General features: G+C 39.1%; 1 protein-coding gene across 7 annotated transcripts in view; it reads left to right on the top strand.

The window, feature by feature from the left end:
- marchf8 (membrane-associated ring finger (C3HC4) 8) overlaps window positions 1-13047 on the top strand; it is a 123541-nt gene extending 110494 nt beyond the window's left edge. For 5 of the 7 annotated variants that reach the window (XM_067422527.1, XM_067422526.1, XM_067422523.1 and 2 more), the window contains 4 exons: window positions 92-272; window positions 4348-4483; window positions 6533-6547; window positions 10501-13047. In XM_067422527.1, coding sequence (XP_067278628.1) covers window positions 92-272; window positions 4348-4483; window positions 6533-6547; window positions 10501-10805 — 637 coding nt within the window. In that variant the 3' untranslated portion in view covers window positions 10806-13047. The remainder of the gene's footprint in view (window positions 1-91; window positions 273-4347; window positions 4484-6532; window positions 6548-10500) is intronic. The other 2 variants (XM_067422529.1, XM_067422525.1) reach the window with 1 other exon arrangement.
- The last annotated feature ends 231 nt before the right edge of the window (window positions 13048-13278 follow it).

Raw genomic sequence — 13278 nt, 5'->3', positions numbered from 1 at the left:
TCTCTTCAATGTGTGGTTGGTCATATTGCTTTGCATTTGTTTTAGGAGAATGACCAAGTGTTTCTCCCTCTCTCTCTGTAAATAACTGTAGGATTTGTCACTGTGAGGGGGATGATGAGAGTCCACTGATAACACCCTGTCATTGCACTGGGAGTTTGCGGTTTGTTCATCAGGGCTGCCTGCAGCAGTGGATCAAGAGCTCAGACACGCGCTGCTGCGAGCTCTGCAAGTATGACTTCATCATGGAGACCAAGCTCAAGCCACTCCGCAAGGTAATGTCACATACATGTATACACTCAAAAATATATGGGTTGAGCACCTGCTCGTACTGCATATACACAACATTATAGACTCTATAAAATGGCAAACATGCTATAAAGGCCTTTGTATGGGGGAACACTTTACAATAAGCCAGGTCCCATTAGTTAATGCATTAACAGTATTTATTAAAAAGTACACTATGTAACTTTTTTTTTGTTCAAAATTTAGTCAGTCAATACTACATCATCTTTGTGTGAAATTGCGTACAAACATCAATCGCCTGTGCGTGTTTCTTTATATAAATGCGACAGAGCTCCTAATAATACCAGGATCAACATTGGCATGGATTTTTAGAGATGGTGAGAAGTTATGTTTCTTAAGCGTAGTAGTGAGCGTTTTATGAGCAGTAGGATATTCTCTCGCGCGCTTTGGGCAATATCAGTTCTAAAAAATTGCAGCTATTGACCATAGCGGTGTTCCCAGATAATCAAAACAGCAGCATCAAATATTATCTTTAAATGATCAGAAGAAATCATTTTCCCATGTGTAACAGGTGCTTCTGCAATGTGCATGCCATTTTGTTTTTTAACTGCTAGGGAGTTACACATAGTTTATCTTTTCATCATGGATGGATGGATCTTATTTTCAGTTTAAAATGAAATTATACAGTTCTCACATTTCTATAGTCCAGTGACAATTCTGAAATAATGTGACAAGAATCTTCTGTTACCAAGATATAAAATAAATTAGGAATTTTAATATCAACCCTTTTTTGGATATCGGCTAACAAATATGATCAGCTTATCATGTTGGCCAGACTATATTTTGCTCTATTTTCATATGCTGTTTTCACACATACTTTTTTTTTTTTTTTTTTCACGGGCTGATTTTGCTCAAGGCTTAAACTCTCTATTGAAGAATTCAGTTATATATGATTGAAAAATATATAGTTTTAATATAATATAATATAATAAAAATATAATATAATATAATAATTTGAAAACTGCAGTTATTGTGTCATTTTGTCAATGATGCTGTTGCTGCCTGTCAACCGTTAATAGCTTGCAGTATATAGGTAATAAAAGCTAATATAGGTGCTTGATGAAAGAAGTGTTTGTAACACCACTCAAGGGCATGTATAATGAAGTAATACACCACGAGCATGTGATGTTACAAACCCTTTTGGGTCTAGGGAATTGGTTTGCAACATTTGACACAATTAAATCACTGTACATTTACTGGAGGGTAATCAAGCAACAATAATTTAACTAAGATATTTTAATGAAACTCTGCTTTGTGTTATTTAATATGCAGATACAAGAGTTGATCAGTGTAGATGACAAACAATCTGTCCTTTTAAGATGATTGAAAGCAGGTTAGTCCATGAAGCCTGTAGGAGTTTTTAAAAAAATGATTTGTTATAATGAATTGTTTTTGACTGACATGAACGTTCAGCCACTTCAGTGTTCAGTGCTCAGTCTTTATCCACTGCTTCCTCTCTTAATTAAATTTCTGATGCTGTGTGTCTCAAATGGGGCTTAAAATAGGACATCTGTAAGGGCAGCCTTTGTGTCACCATAGAGATTGTGCTTAAAGGGCATTTTGCAGTTTAAGAGCCCAATGTATAGTGAGTCAATGTATAGAAAAATAACTTAGATTTTCTTTCAGACATACTAATAATATATACGCACCTAAAGCTTCCGGAGTCGTTTTTGTGAGACTTTTACTTCCGTGTCTAAAAATGCCAAAAACAAGTGACATGAAGTGATGTGACACAAGTGAGTGCAGTAAATTTCAACAATAGGAAAACAATGGATCGCAATGACAGTTCAGACGTACGCTGTGGAAATTGTAGATGTTTATTCATACTAATATCACGGACCACAGCCATGCAATTAGGGACAGTCCAGGATTAGACAGATCTAGATTAGAGGAGATATATTGAGTTGTTGTGTGAGGAGAACCAGTGGAGAACATGGCAGATGTCTCAGTGAGAGACCAGTGTTATCTTATAGATGTATACATAGCTAACGATATGAACACTCAGATGCTCAGATTACAATACTGTACAGATTATCATTAAATATCAGGCAATAGCAAAGCTGGCACTGGTAATCTAGGAGTATTGATACTTACCAATTATAGAAACTAATAAGATTTGATCAGGCGTATGTCACACTCCTAATATCCGTCCACACTAATATTGTGAGATAAGAACCTTACGTGATATAACGTTAGCCGTTTCTCATCACGAAGGATTTGGTAGTTAGCAAATGTGTTTTATAAAAAACAAGACTTACGGTGCACAGTTCATGTTTTCTTCTGACAGATCTGTGACCGCTACATCTCCCGCCGGTGGCCGAACCACAGACAGTATAGTGTATAGTTAGTATAGTAGTATACTGTTGTATGTGTTTCATGTTATACTTTATTCATTAATCCTGTGTTATGAGTTTATTTCGTGCCAATTCACAGATAGTGTGAGAATGTATATGTTGCCATGAGTATGAGTGAATTGAATGTACATAGTACAGTACATGGCATGTTGTTCGTGCCCTTTGCTCTTACAAAGCAATCAAAGAATCTTACAAAGAATCACCCTTTGTACTTCCCATTCTGCTGTTAATGTTTCTCTAAAGATTGAATGGGGATGTACTTCCACCTGTTTGCAGTATTTGTTGCTGACATTTATTCACAATCATGTCTTTCTAAACCTGTTTGACTTGCTTTCTTCTGTAGAATATATATATATATATATATATATATATATATATATATATATATATATATATATATATATATATATATATATATATATATATATATATATATATATATATATATATATTTTTTTTTTTTTTTTTTTTTTTTTTCATTTACAATTTTTACAATGGAAGTCAGTGGTCACCAAAATGGTTTGGTTACCAACATTCTTCAAAATCTCTTCACAGGAGAAAGAAAGTTGTGTTTAAAACAACATTTTTGGGTGAACTATGGCTTTAAACAAGCTTTTAACCATGCAGTATGTGTATAGGAATAAACTTAAACTGATTTAACTGATCGTTCCATTTTTACATTTCATCAGAATTATTGCACTTTCACATAAGCAGCAGATAAGCAGCACAAATCAAGAGATTGTCAACTTGCATGGTTTATTTTACTTTATCTGGTTTCCTGATGTATTCTATTTATCATACAAATTGCATACTCTTAAAATGGGTGCTAAACCAGTAAAATTCCTTTTTAGGACCATCCAGATTGTCAACATTTTTCTATTAAAAACTATATCTGTATTTTTTCAGCAACCATAATTGCAAACGATACAGTCAAGATTCAGGTTATTATAACTAATTATTGTTCTTTATTGAGGTTTGCTTGGAGATTTAGTGCAAACAGCTTGTGAAATAAATCTGACTTGGCTGTATTACACTTCCATTTGAGCAAAATATCACACTGGAGATCAATAAACTCCAACCTACATGTTTGCCAGTGTTTTCAGATTATCAGCGCTTTTTCCCCTAAGCAGGGAGAGTCTGTGCACACGGTTGCCAGGTTGGAAAGATAAAGTAACACTGGACAGAAAATGCATCCATTTAAGAGAAGAGATTTAAACTCTTGACATCTGTGGCACCCGCAAATACACATGCGGAGGATTGTTAACAGTACAAGATATCACAAATGTCAAATCAAAATGAAACGGGATAAATAACCAGCAGGCAAATAGCACAGACAATTATGTTTAATTGAAAGAAGCAGAAATCGTGATCACTATTAAAATACGATTTATCATGCAGCACTAGCTGTGTAGTATATTTGGGGGTTTAATTGGTACTGCAGTTTAAATAAACACAAATTAATTGATTATTCTTTGTTAATATAATATTTTTCTGATAAATGTGAAAATTTAGCTTGACATAGAGACCTGCACATAGTCCAGAGATCACTCTCACTAACACACGAGATATATTTATTGAGCAGAAAGGCCAGGTCACCGATTTTGTTTGTGCTGCACTCAAAGTCCTTTTACAACAAATTTAAGATTAAATATGTTATTTTTTAATGTCTTTTTAATATCTGTGTCTGCAGTGGGAGAAGCTTCAGATGACCGCCAGCGAGAGGAGGAAGATCATGTGCTCGGTCACTTTTCACGTCATCGCCATCACGTGTGTCGTCTGGTCGCTCTACGTCCTCATTGACCGCACGGCAGAGGAGATTAAACAAGGTTAGCCACACCCACCCTTCACTAGCCAGTTTAGCACTACATCCACCGATTCCTCATCCAGATCTGTCTGCCTGCTTCCATACAGCTCCATCCCCCCTCCAGCTGTCCTTACGTTCCCCCCGGATTGTTCTGTTTCTTATGGAACGATCGCATTCCTCTGACTGACAACTGTTTGTTGTTCTCAATGATGCATATCTTGATGTATTCATTACCTACATGCAGATGGTTTATCCTTTCTTTGAGATGCAGGTAACGCAAAACGGGCGTTTAATTTTAAAAATGTGTGCGAGTTGGTGCGCTCATACTTTCATTCTCAGATGGCACATTCACAGATGCAGCACAATTTGTTCACTAATACATATTAGGGGCTGTTTACACGACACCGTTTTCAACTAAAAATTGCGCTTTGGCCGTCCATTTACACGTCAACGGCGTCTTGAGGACCTGAAAAGGCAAACTTTTTAAAAGTGTTTTCAAAGTGGAAGTTTGTACTGGCCTGGCAGCAGAATACAGCTTTTTGTAATCAGTTTCCCGGCTCTGTGTGAACAGGGATCGTTTTGACAACGGTGTCGTTTTTTTAAAATGTTGTTGTGTAAATGTACCCTTAGACACACAACTGTAAAACTCTAAACTGATTGGCTGATTTTACAAAACTTCTGATGTATCTCTTCTTAAGTTTCATAATTGGTGTGAATGGTACCCTAGATTCTGAATCCCAAAAAAGTGCATCCATCCATCATAAGTCATTCATACGGCTCTATGAGTTAATAAATGCCTTCTGAAGCAAAAAAATATCCATATTTATGACTTACTGGCTTCCGCTTACTATCCACTTACTTACCATGACTTTATACCCAGGCTTCCTGTGGCTTCCGGCCATATGCCACAAGAGTGACCTCGGGCATCCTGTTGGATGTAGGAGTATCGTAAGCTTAGGTAAGGGTAGATGCCTCTCACGGTAACAGCAAATACGGCTAGGAAACAAATGTAAGCTCCTCTAACATTTCTCTTTAAAAATTCTCATTTTAGACTTCTAATTCATAACCAGTGTTTTGTTCTGCTCTATCCTCTGCGCTTCCTCGTTTGTAAATACATCATGCGTCTAGGAACTACACTTGCGTACAGCCATTACCGGAAGTCTGTGATTATGGTTTATGAAGTTATAAAAATTTGTTTTTCTTAGGAAAAGTATCACTTCTACTTCAGAAGGCCTTTATTAACCCCCTGAAGCCCTGTGGAGCACTTTTATGATGGATGGATGCATTTTTTGGGCTTTAAAATCTAGGGTACCATTTACTCTTATTATAAAGCATTGAAGAGCCAGGATATTTTTAACATAACTCTAATTGTGTTTGGCTGAAAGAAAAAAGACACGTATATCTTAGTGGCTTTACGGTGAGTAAATTATGGGATCATTTTCATTTTGGGGTGAACTAACACTTTTAACTACATGGGAACAAGTACTCTAATAGGAGAGTAGATTTACTCACAGATCATCTCTCAGACTCCACCAAATCAATACCATTAGGGAGCTGTGGAGTGCCGGGCCGGATGTGTGTTAGCTGAATATGACGGCAATGGATCTTTTTTCCATTTTGGATTTGATCTGGGGTGCAAGTGTTTGCTTGACTAAAACACACCAATCCTTTGACCGCACTCTGGGTGAGTTTTAGCACTGACCTCGACCCGTACGCTGATGGCTGTGTTGACAGCAGGCACTTTACTGATTTGCTCCTAACATTAAGAGCCCATTCACACGCGCCTCATTGTACAAGAACTGAAGCTTTGAGGAAGATCTTTGATCACTGTTACCATGGTTACACCATTGACTTTTCTTCATCTTGCATGGTAAGGCTAGAGCAGAGTCAAGAGGCAGTGCATGCACACATCTGAATGTTTCCACGTGTCCATTCCTCATCTCTTGCCATTCTTAACTGGCAGTTCTCTTAAGATATGATTCCCACCTGCACCCCTGACCATCCACTCCTATCAGTGGCTTCACCTTTTGCCAATAGTGAAATAGTAACACATTTTTTTTTAACCATGCAGCGGGGAGGATACCAGGTAAACGCTTTTACATTTACCATTCTTTCCTCCTAACTCTTTCCTCAAACTGTAATCATTTTTTTGAAGGTCCCTCCCTATCTTCCTCCCCCAGCTACATCAGCCATCTCTGGCATGAATGCTAGTTGCAGCCTGAATAAAGGCAATAATGCTTCACAGCGAGAACGCGCTCTGAACGCAGTGTGCACGGCTGCCCCATACTGCCAGTTGTGAATATGCTGGACAAAGGCAATTTCAGGCTTGATGGCCACTTATCACAGCCTGAGCACTTTTTTTCTTAAATCTATTTTCTGGATATATTCAGGCACAAAAAAATTAAAGAGAAAGCAATTGTTCATGACTGCAAAGGTAACGCGTGGAACAAAGAGGCGAGCGCTGCATTTTAAAGGACTGTGGCGTGTTTTTATCGAATTTGAAAATGACATAAATCTGTATCGATCTGCTCTCCTCTAATATTGCTCAGGCAGATGTGTAGATGTCAGTGCAATGAATGAAATGGACTAATCAAATGGTCCTTTGTATATAATAAGTATATTGTAATATACAAGCAAGCAGGTTTGCAAAAACGCAAAAGACTGTCCTGTAAGTTTGGCACTAACCTCATTCTTTGCCCTCTGCCTTCGATAATCATGTCAGGTGGACTAAAGCTGCACCCCATCCTGAGTTATGGAGCCTCCGAAAGCAGTACAGTATTCCTTGTCCAAGGCCTTGTGCTTGAACAGACTGTAGCATTTAGAGACGTGCTGTAGCACATGGCAATTCCCTCACACTTGATCTTTCCCGACATTTCGAAAAGCTTTATTCCACAGAGGAAAGCATCTGTAAACAACTCAAAGTTTGGCAGAATTTATTTCCAATGAAGGTGTGCTGAGACACACCTCAAATGTGTTTGCTGCTGGTCTCACATTTCTAATGATTTTGGTCAAATGGTCAAGGGTGAAAATGCTGTATTTGCATTCTGAAGCATAGCCCAGTTTCCATTGCTGGCTCTTTAGCAGCTTGGTGGGATATCAGGACTCCAGCCGCCTGTCTTTGCATCCCCGCTCCTGTGTTTGCCCCAGTGTTGTGCTTAATGTATATATTTTAGATCTTGTGTTTTTAATCCATAATCACTTCATATGCACATAGACTTTAGACAATATTGCTGTAGGGCAATGTATTACGGCAGTCTTGGTTTAGGTTTGCTGCATATGGGTCAATGACATAAGATTACATTTTCTTTTCTTATTTTTTCCCCAGGACAGGTCTTAAAATAACATAAATTAAAACGATATCATATAGAGGATCAAATATCATGTCAATGTCAGAAAGTCCCTTAAAATATAAGATGATAATAGAAATATGGAATGATGGATGGATGGATGGATGGATGGATGGATGGATGGATGGATGGATGGATGGATGGATGGATGGATGAATAGAAAGATAGGTGTATAGAAATATGGGTGTGGTGTGGCAAGCAGCTGGCACTCGTGAACGTTAATCACCGGCCCGCTCTCGCGGTCCCTCGCCCCGCTGCTTGCCACACCACAATGGGATGGATGGATGGATGGATGGATAGATAGAAAGATGGATGGATGGATGTATAGAAAGGTGGGTGTATAGAAATATGGGATGGATGGATGGATGGATGGATGGATGGGTGTATAGAAATATGGGATGGATGGATGAATAGAAAGATGTGTATACAAATATGGGATGGATGATAGAAAGATGGATGCATAAAAATATGGGATGGATGGATGGAGATTTATTTATGATAAATATATTTATTATATGCATGTTCATTGATTTTCTGGCTTTTCTTCCGTTGCCGTGGACGCTGTTATTTGTCATTGACCCTTATGTTTCATACTTTGAGTGTATTTATTTGTTTGTGTGTATGTGTATCACTTTAGTTTGGGGTCGAATTCTCTCTATTAACTATTGACTTTTGCCTCAAACTTCTAATTACTGTTCATGTATATAAAGACGTAGAATATGGTCACTCATAATAAGGCGTTATGTGCCTTAATAAACAGCTAATATAGTGATATACAAGCAAATAGTTATTAACTGTTTTGCGCTTGAGTTACTATTGCCATTGGCAGCTGACAAACAGCGACAAACTCCAAGAAAGAAAATACAGGCATCTGCCAGAAGTCCTCCACCACGCTAGCCCACGCTTGCATTCGCGCTTGCTCGCACCACCTGTATATTGCGATGTGTGAACACGTTCATGTGATTGGCTTATAAGTTAACAATCCCCCACGGGGGGTGCGTTCTTGTGATTGCCTAAAACAAGGGTGATATCTGATTGGTTGCTGATCATTCCCTGTTTAAAAACAAGGGGGTAATCTAGCGCTCGGAAAGGGTTCCACCCCTAGGGGCGGCCATTGCTTACCAAGCCATCACCTGCTGTTAGCATCCCATTGACTCCCATTCATTTTTGAGTCACTTTGACAGTGAATAACTTTACATCTGAGGCGTTTAAAGACTCCATTTGTCCATTGTTTATTTCTAAAGCCACACGAAAATGCATAAGAGGCTCCATTACCTTGTATCTTACACTATCGCCCCGTAGAAGCTGTTTTTGTAAAAATAGGCTAACGATTGCGTCATAACCAACACGACTCTGTCGCACAGTTGAGAAATTACCGTATAGACCTGAGGAGACGCTCGCAGGCAATCTTTTACTGTCTATGAGACAGTCCGGGGGACGTGGAGACATAAAGTCTGATAAAGTCAAGGGAGAAGAATGGGGAGAAGCCCATAGTGAGCCAAAAGCAACGGGAGAAAATATTTAAACGTGATTCAGATTTCACTTTCCACAACTACTAAAAGACCTACAGCTGTCAAACAGGTTGCTCACGTCACATCTACGTCATCAAGCTCAGTCTGAGCCTGCGCGGTTCGCTCAGCCATCAGGAAGTGAGTGCCTCTAATTGACCTCATTATCCGCCGTTGAAGTCTATGGGAACGCTCTGTCCATTTCTTTTACGCCTCATTCACACGGGGCGTAGGCGTTAACGCTTGACGGAGGGCGTGGCTGAAGCTAGTGCTGACGCAATCGTCATAGTGACAACAGCCAATCACATTAACTTGCCGCTTGGACCAAAACACAACACAAAAAAGTGCCTTTTTATGACAGCTAGTCTGTGAGGCGAAATGGATGCCGATTTGGTTGTATGTGTGAGTGCGATTGCCCGTGTAGTTGTTGTCAGTGCACTGCACAGGTGCACGAAGCTGTTAAGTACATTAAATCCTGAAAAAGCGCAGACAGCGGGAAGAATACCACGTAGTGGTCCGGGAGCTGCGTCTGGATGGTTCACGGAGCAGTAATGAACGCAATTGGCTAGCGTCTGCTGTAGGATATTTGCATACGGCGATCTGATTGGATGACGCCTGCGCTGGCGCTTGAAAAGTTGAGAAATCTTCAACTTCTGCCGCTTGCAATGCGAGTGAAGCGGCGCGACGGAACCCACAATTCAGTTCGGCAAAGGATGATGTCACCCATTCAAAGTAAATGGGAAGAGTTAACACCTACGCCCCGTGTGAATGCGGCGTTACTGTCTATGTTTAAAAAGGGCATTTGTGTGTCGAGCCAAGTCAGGGGAGTCTTAAAATTCAAACACAAATGCAGTGACGCTCACAGACCGCAAGCAGTTTGTAAATCAAGGTATATTGGTGTGTGCATCAGAAATACATTTCTGAATCTTGAGTGCATTTTTAAATTTTCTTTGCATTTCTGAATTTTGTGTGTATTTATGAATTTTGTATGTTTGTGAATCTTCTGTGCTTTTTAAATTGTGTGTGCATTTGTGATTTTTTTGTTTTTTGTTGTGTGTGTGCATTTGTGTATCCTGTGTGTGCATATGTTGATACTCAATTAGCTCCATAGTAAACAGATGTGAAATGTGACCTGCTGGCAGAGGTTTGCTTTGATCACCTTCTCCCTCTCGTTTGTCATGCAGGTATATTGGAATGGCCTTTTTGGACCAAGCTGGTGGTGGTGGCCATAGGCTTCACTGGCGGACTGGTGTTCATGTACGTGCAATGCAAAGTCTACATCCAGTTGTGGAAGAGACTCAAGGCTTACAACAGAGTAATATATGTGCAGAACCGCCCAGAGACCTGTAAAAAGAACGTTTTTGATAAGCCCTCTCTTCTGGAGCCCAACTTGGAGAATAAAGAGGCGCTCGGGCCGGCGCAGTCGGACACAAACTCTTCCCAGTACACAGAGACAGAGGATTACAGTATGGAGATCCTGCACGTGTGATCGCTCGGCCCGCGTATAACCCTCCCCTCTCCTCCACCCTCTAGCGGACCGGCGGGGGCGTCGCATGCTCCGGGACACGCGTGGATGCCGCACAGCACTGGGCACGAGGACTGAGACTCAACTTGTTTCGTCGTTTCGATGTTTTTTTTCTCTTCGTTCGTTTGTCCGATCTGTTCCTGTAAGTTGTTGGCTAACCATAATGAATCAGTGTGCGCTCGATCTCGGATCATTCCAACTACTGCCGTTGTACTGCTGTTGTACAAGAGTTGAAATCCACCGTTGGAGCCGTGTGTGTGTGGACGTGTCTGCGCTGGTTCTGATGGAGTCGATGCATATAAGCACTTTTTATTTCCCTGTCCTAAAGACCCCCGTTTTAATAATATATTCAATTCCTTTCTACGTGGACAAGACATTAAAACAAACTTGAAGTTTCGTGGGGGTGATGTGATCTCACATTTTGTAGGTGCATTTGTATCTCCACAAACCCCTCGAATGGAACAAAAAAAGGAATCTGAAGGAGCAATGAGGGAATTATGTATCATTCCACTTCTTTAGAAAACTATTTCCACATTCTGAATTTAGTCATTGTGAAATCGACTCAGCCTAGGCTTTATTTTATATCAGCTAATTACTAAATAATCTGGATCATCTAATTATAATATTTATCCTATCAAGGGCTAGATTTACTAAAGTGCGACGCTACGGTTCTTAGCATGTGCAAAAATGATACCATACGGTGACTAGTCACTGGCTATGCTGCTAATTTTTGCATTTGCTGAAGACTCGAGTGCGTTAGTGAAAGACTTTAGTAAATCAGGCCTTAACGTGTATGTTGCGAATGTAAAGAATTCCAATTTCTTCCTGAGGGAAATTAACTTCATTGTAGCATCATGAGATTTGTGTTTTTGTGTGAAAGAGATTTACCTTCATTAGGAATTTTACCTGCGGGAAACTTGCGAGTTAAATAAATCCAAGCTTTCCGATTTATTCATTTCTCTTTTCTTTCATAAAATGGATTGTCAAAGATCTGCCCACCTTTTAAACCATAGCTTGAATAACAGAAACGCTCTTTTAGCAATTATGATTTGAACTATTTAGCAGGACCATTACAACGTCCTGCTCGTTTTTTTTTTCTCGTTTTAAAAAACAATCATAGCAAATTTCCCATGGGTGTAATATCAGGTTCTATTTATTCTGAATATAGTGTATAGCGTTTCAATGGCTTTAAATGTTGGAAAATAGCCATGTTAGTTTTGGCCTTCATTCTAACATAATGCTTGTTTTTGTGACATGAACACACGACTTTGATTGACGTCCCCGGCAGTGATCACACACATGGGCTGTGCTTCTTCTAGACTCTATTGGGAACGAATCATTTTCATGATCTGATATGTTCACAAGGTACAGGATACTTCTGCCATCTAGAGCTACAGCACAGACAATGCACATCCCAACATTTTTAACCTCTTTTGACTGGCTTTGTGCCGTTTGACCAATAAAAAAATGTTCAGTTTGCTAATGGCATAGCTTTTGTATTCCTTATCAAGTCTATCTTGTTTCTTTTGTTTGCTCATCATCATAAGATGGGTCTGTGTGTGCAACCAAGCATATTTTTTTTTTGGATCACAATGTATGCACTACAACAATGAATTAATGCAACCCTGTCAGCTCTCGTTTTATTTGAGATATGTGAAAATACGTGATATTAAACTACTGTCGTTGGGCCCGGCACTATAAATTCTTCCCAGCTCGATTTAAATCCCCATAGCTGAAAGATATTTGACGTTTTACTCAAGATTCAGTTGCCCAAGTTTTGTTTCTTTGATCGTGGAGATTTGTAAAACATGGGAGCTGGCTCCTTTTACTAGCTAGTGGTGGAAACACCTTGATAGATACACATTTTCCACAATCTCTTTTTAGCACTGCACCGCATCATATTTTGATGGACGTGTTTTAAAGCGCAGTTTTTTTTGTTTCATGGTTCATCAAAGTGTTCAGTGCATCAAACTGCAGTGCATTACTACTGAATTGGCTTGAACATGAAAAACATGACTGTTTATTGCATCTCCTTGTCATTTTTCTCTAGTAGTAAATAGTTTCTCTAAGCATTTTTGAGGATATAAAAGAAAAAAAACAACCAAATAAAGAAAATGTAGAAGTTTTCACCAGCCTTGTGTTGTATAAGATGTTAATTTGTTTTTTTTAATGACTGTAATAACGATGATTAAAGGTCTGAAAACTGCTTGGATATGTTGAATATTATTTCCCATAGGAAAATTCTCTGAAATTCTCAGCTGGTCATTTATGTGTGTTGTCAAGGCCTTTTAATAAACACTGTGTCAAATAGATAACATCAGTGGATTTGATCAAGCATTTCACATTGTGGCTTTCTCAGTGGATAAATACTGGTTTTGTGAAACTGAAAAGGCTGTAATTTACATGTATAGTTTTGTATTTTATGTATGTTTCTCTT

This window comes from Pseudorasbora parva, chromosome 17 (genome assembly GCF_024679245.1).
Source record: "Pseudorasbora parva isolate DD20220531a chromosome 17, ASM2467924v1, whole genome shotgun sequence".
NCBI lineage: Eukaryota > Metazoa > Chordata > Actinopteri > Cypriniformes > Gobionidae > Pseudorasbora > Pseudorasbora parva.
This window is presented reverse-complemented; position numbering and strand designations above follow the sequence as displayed.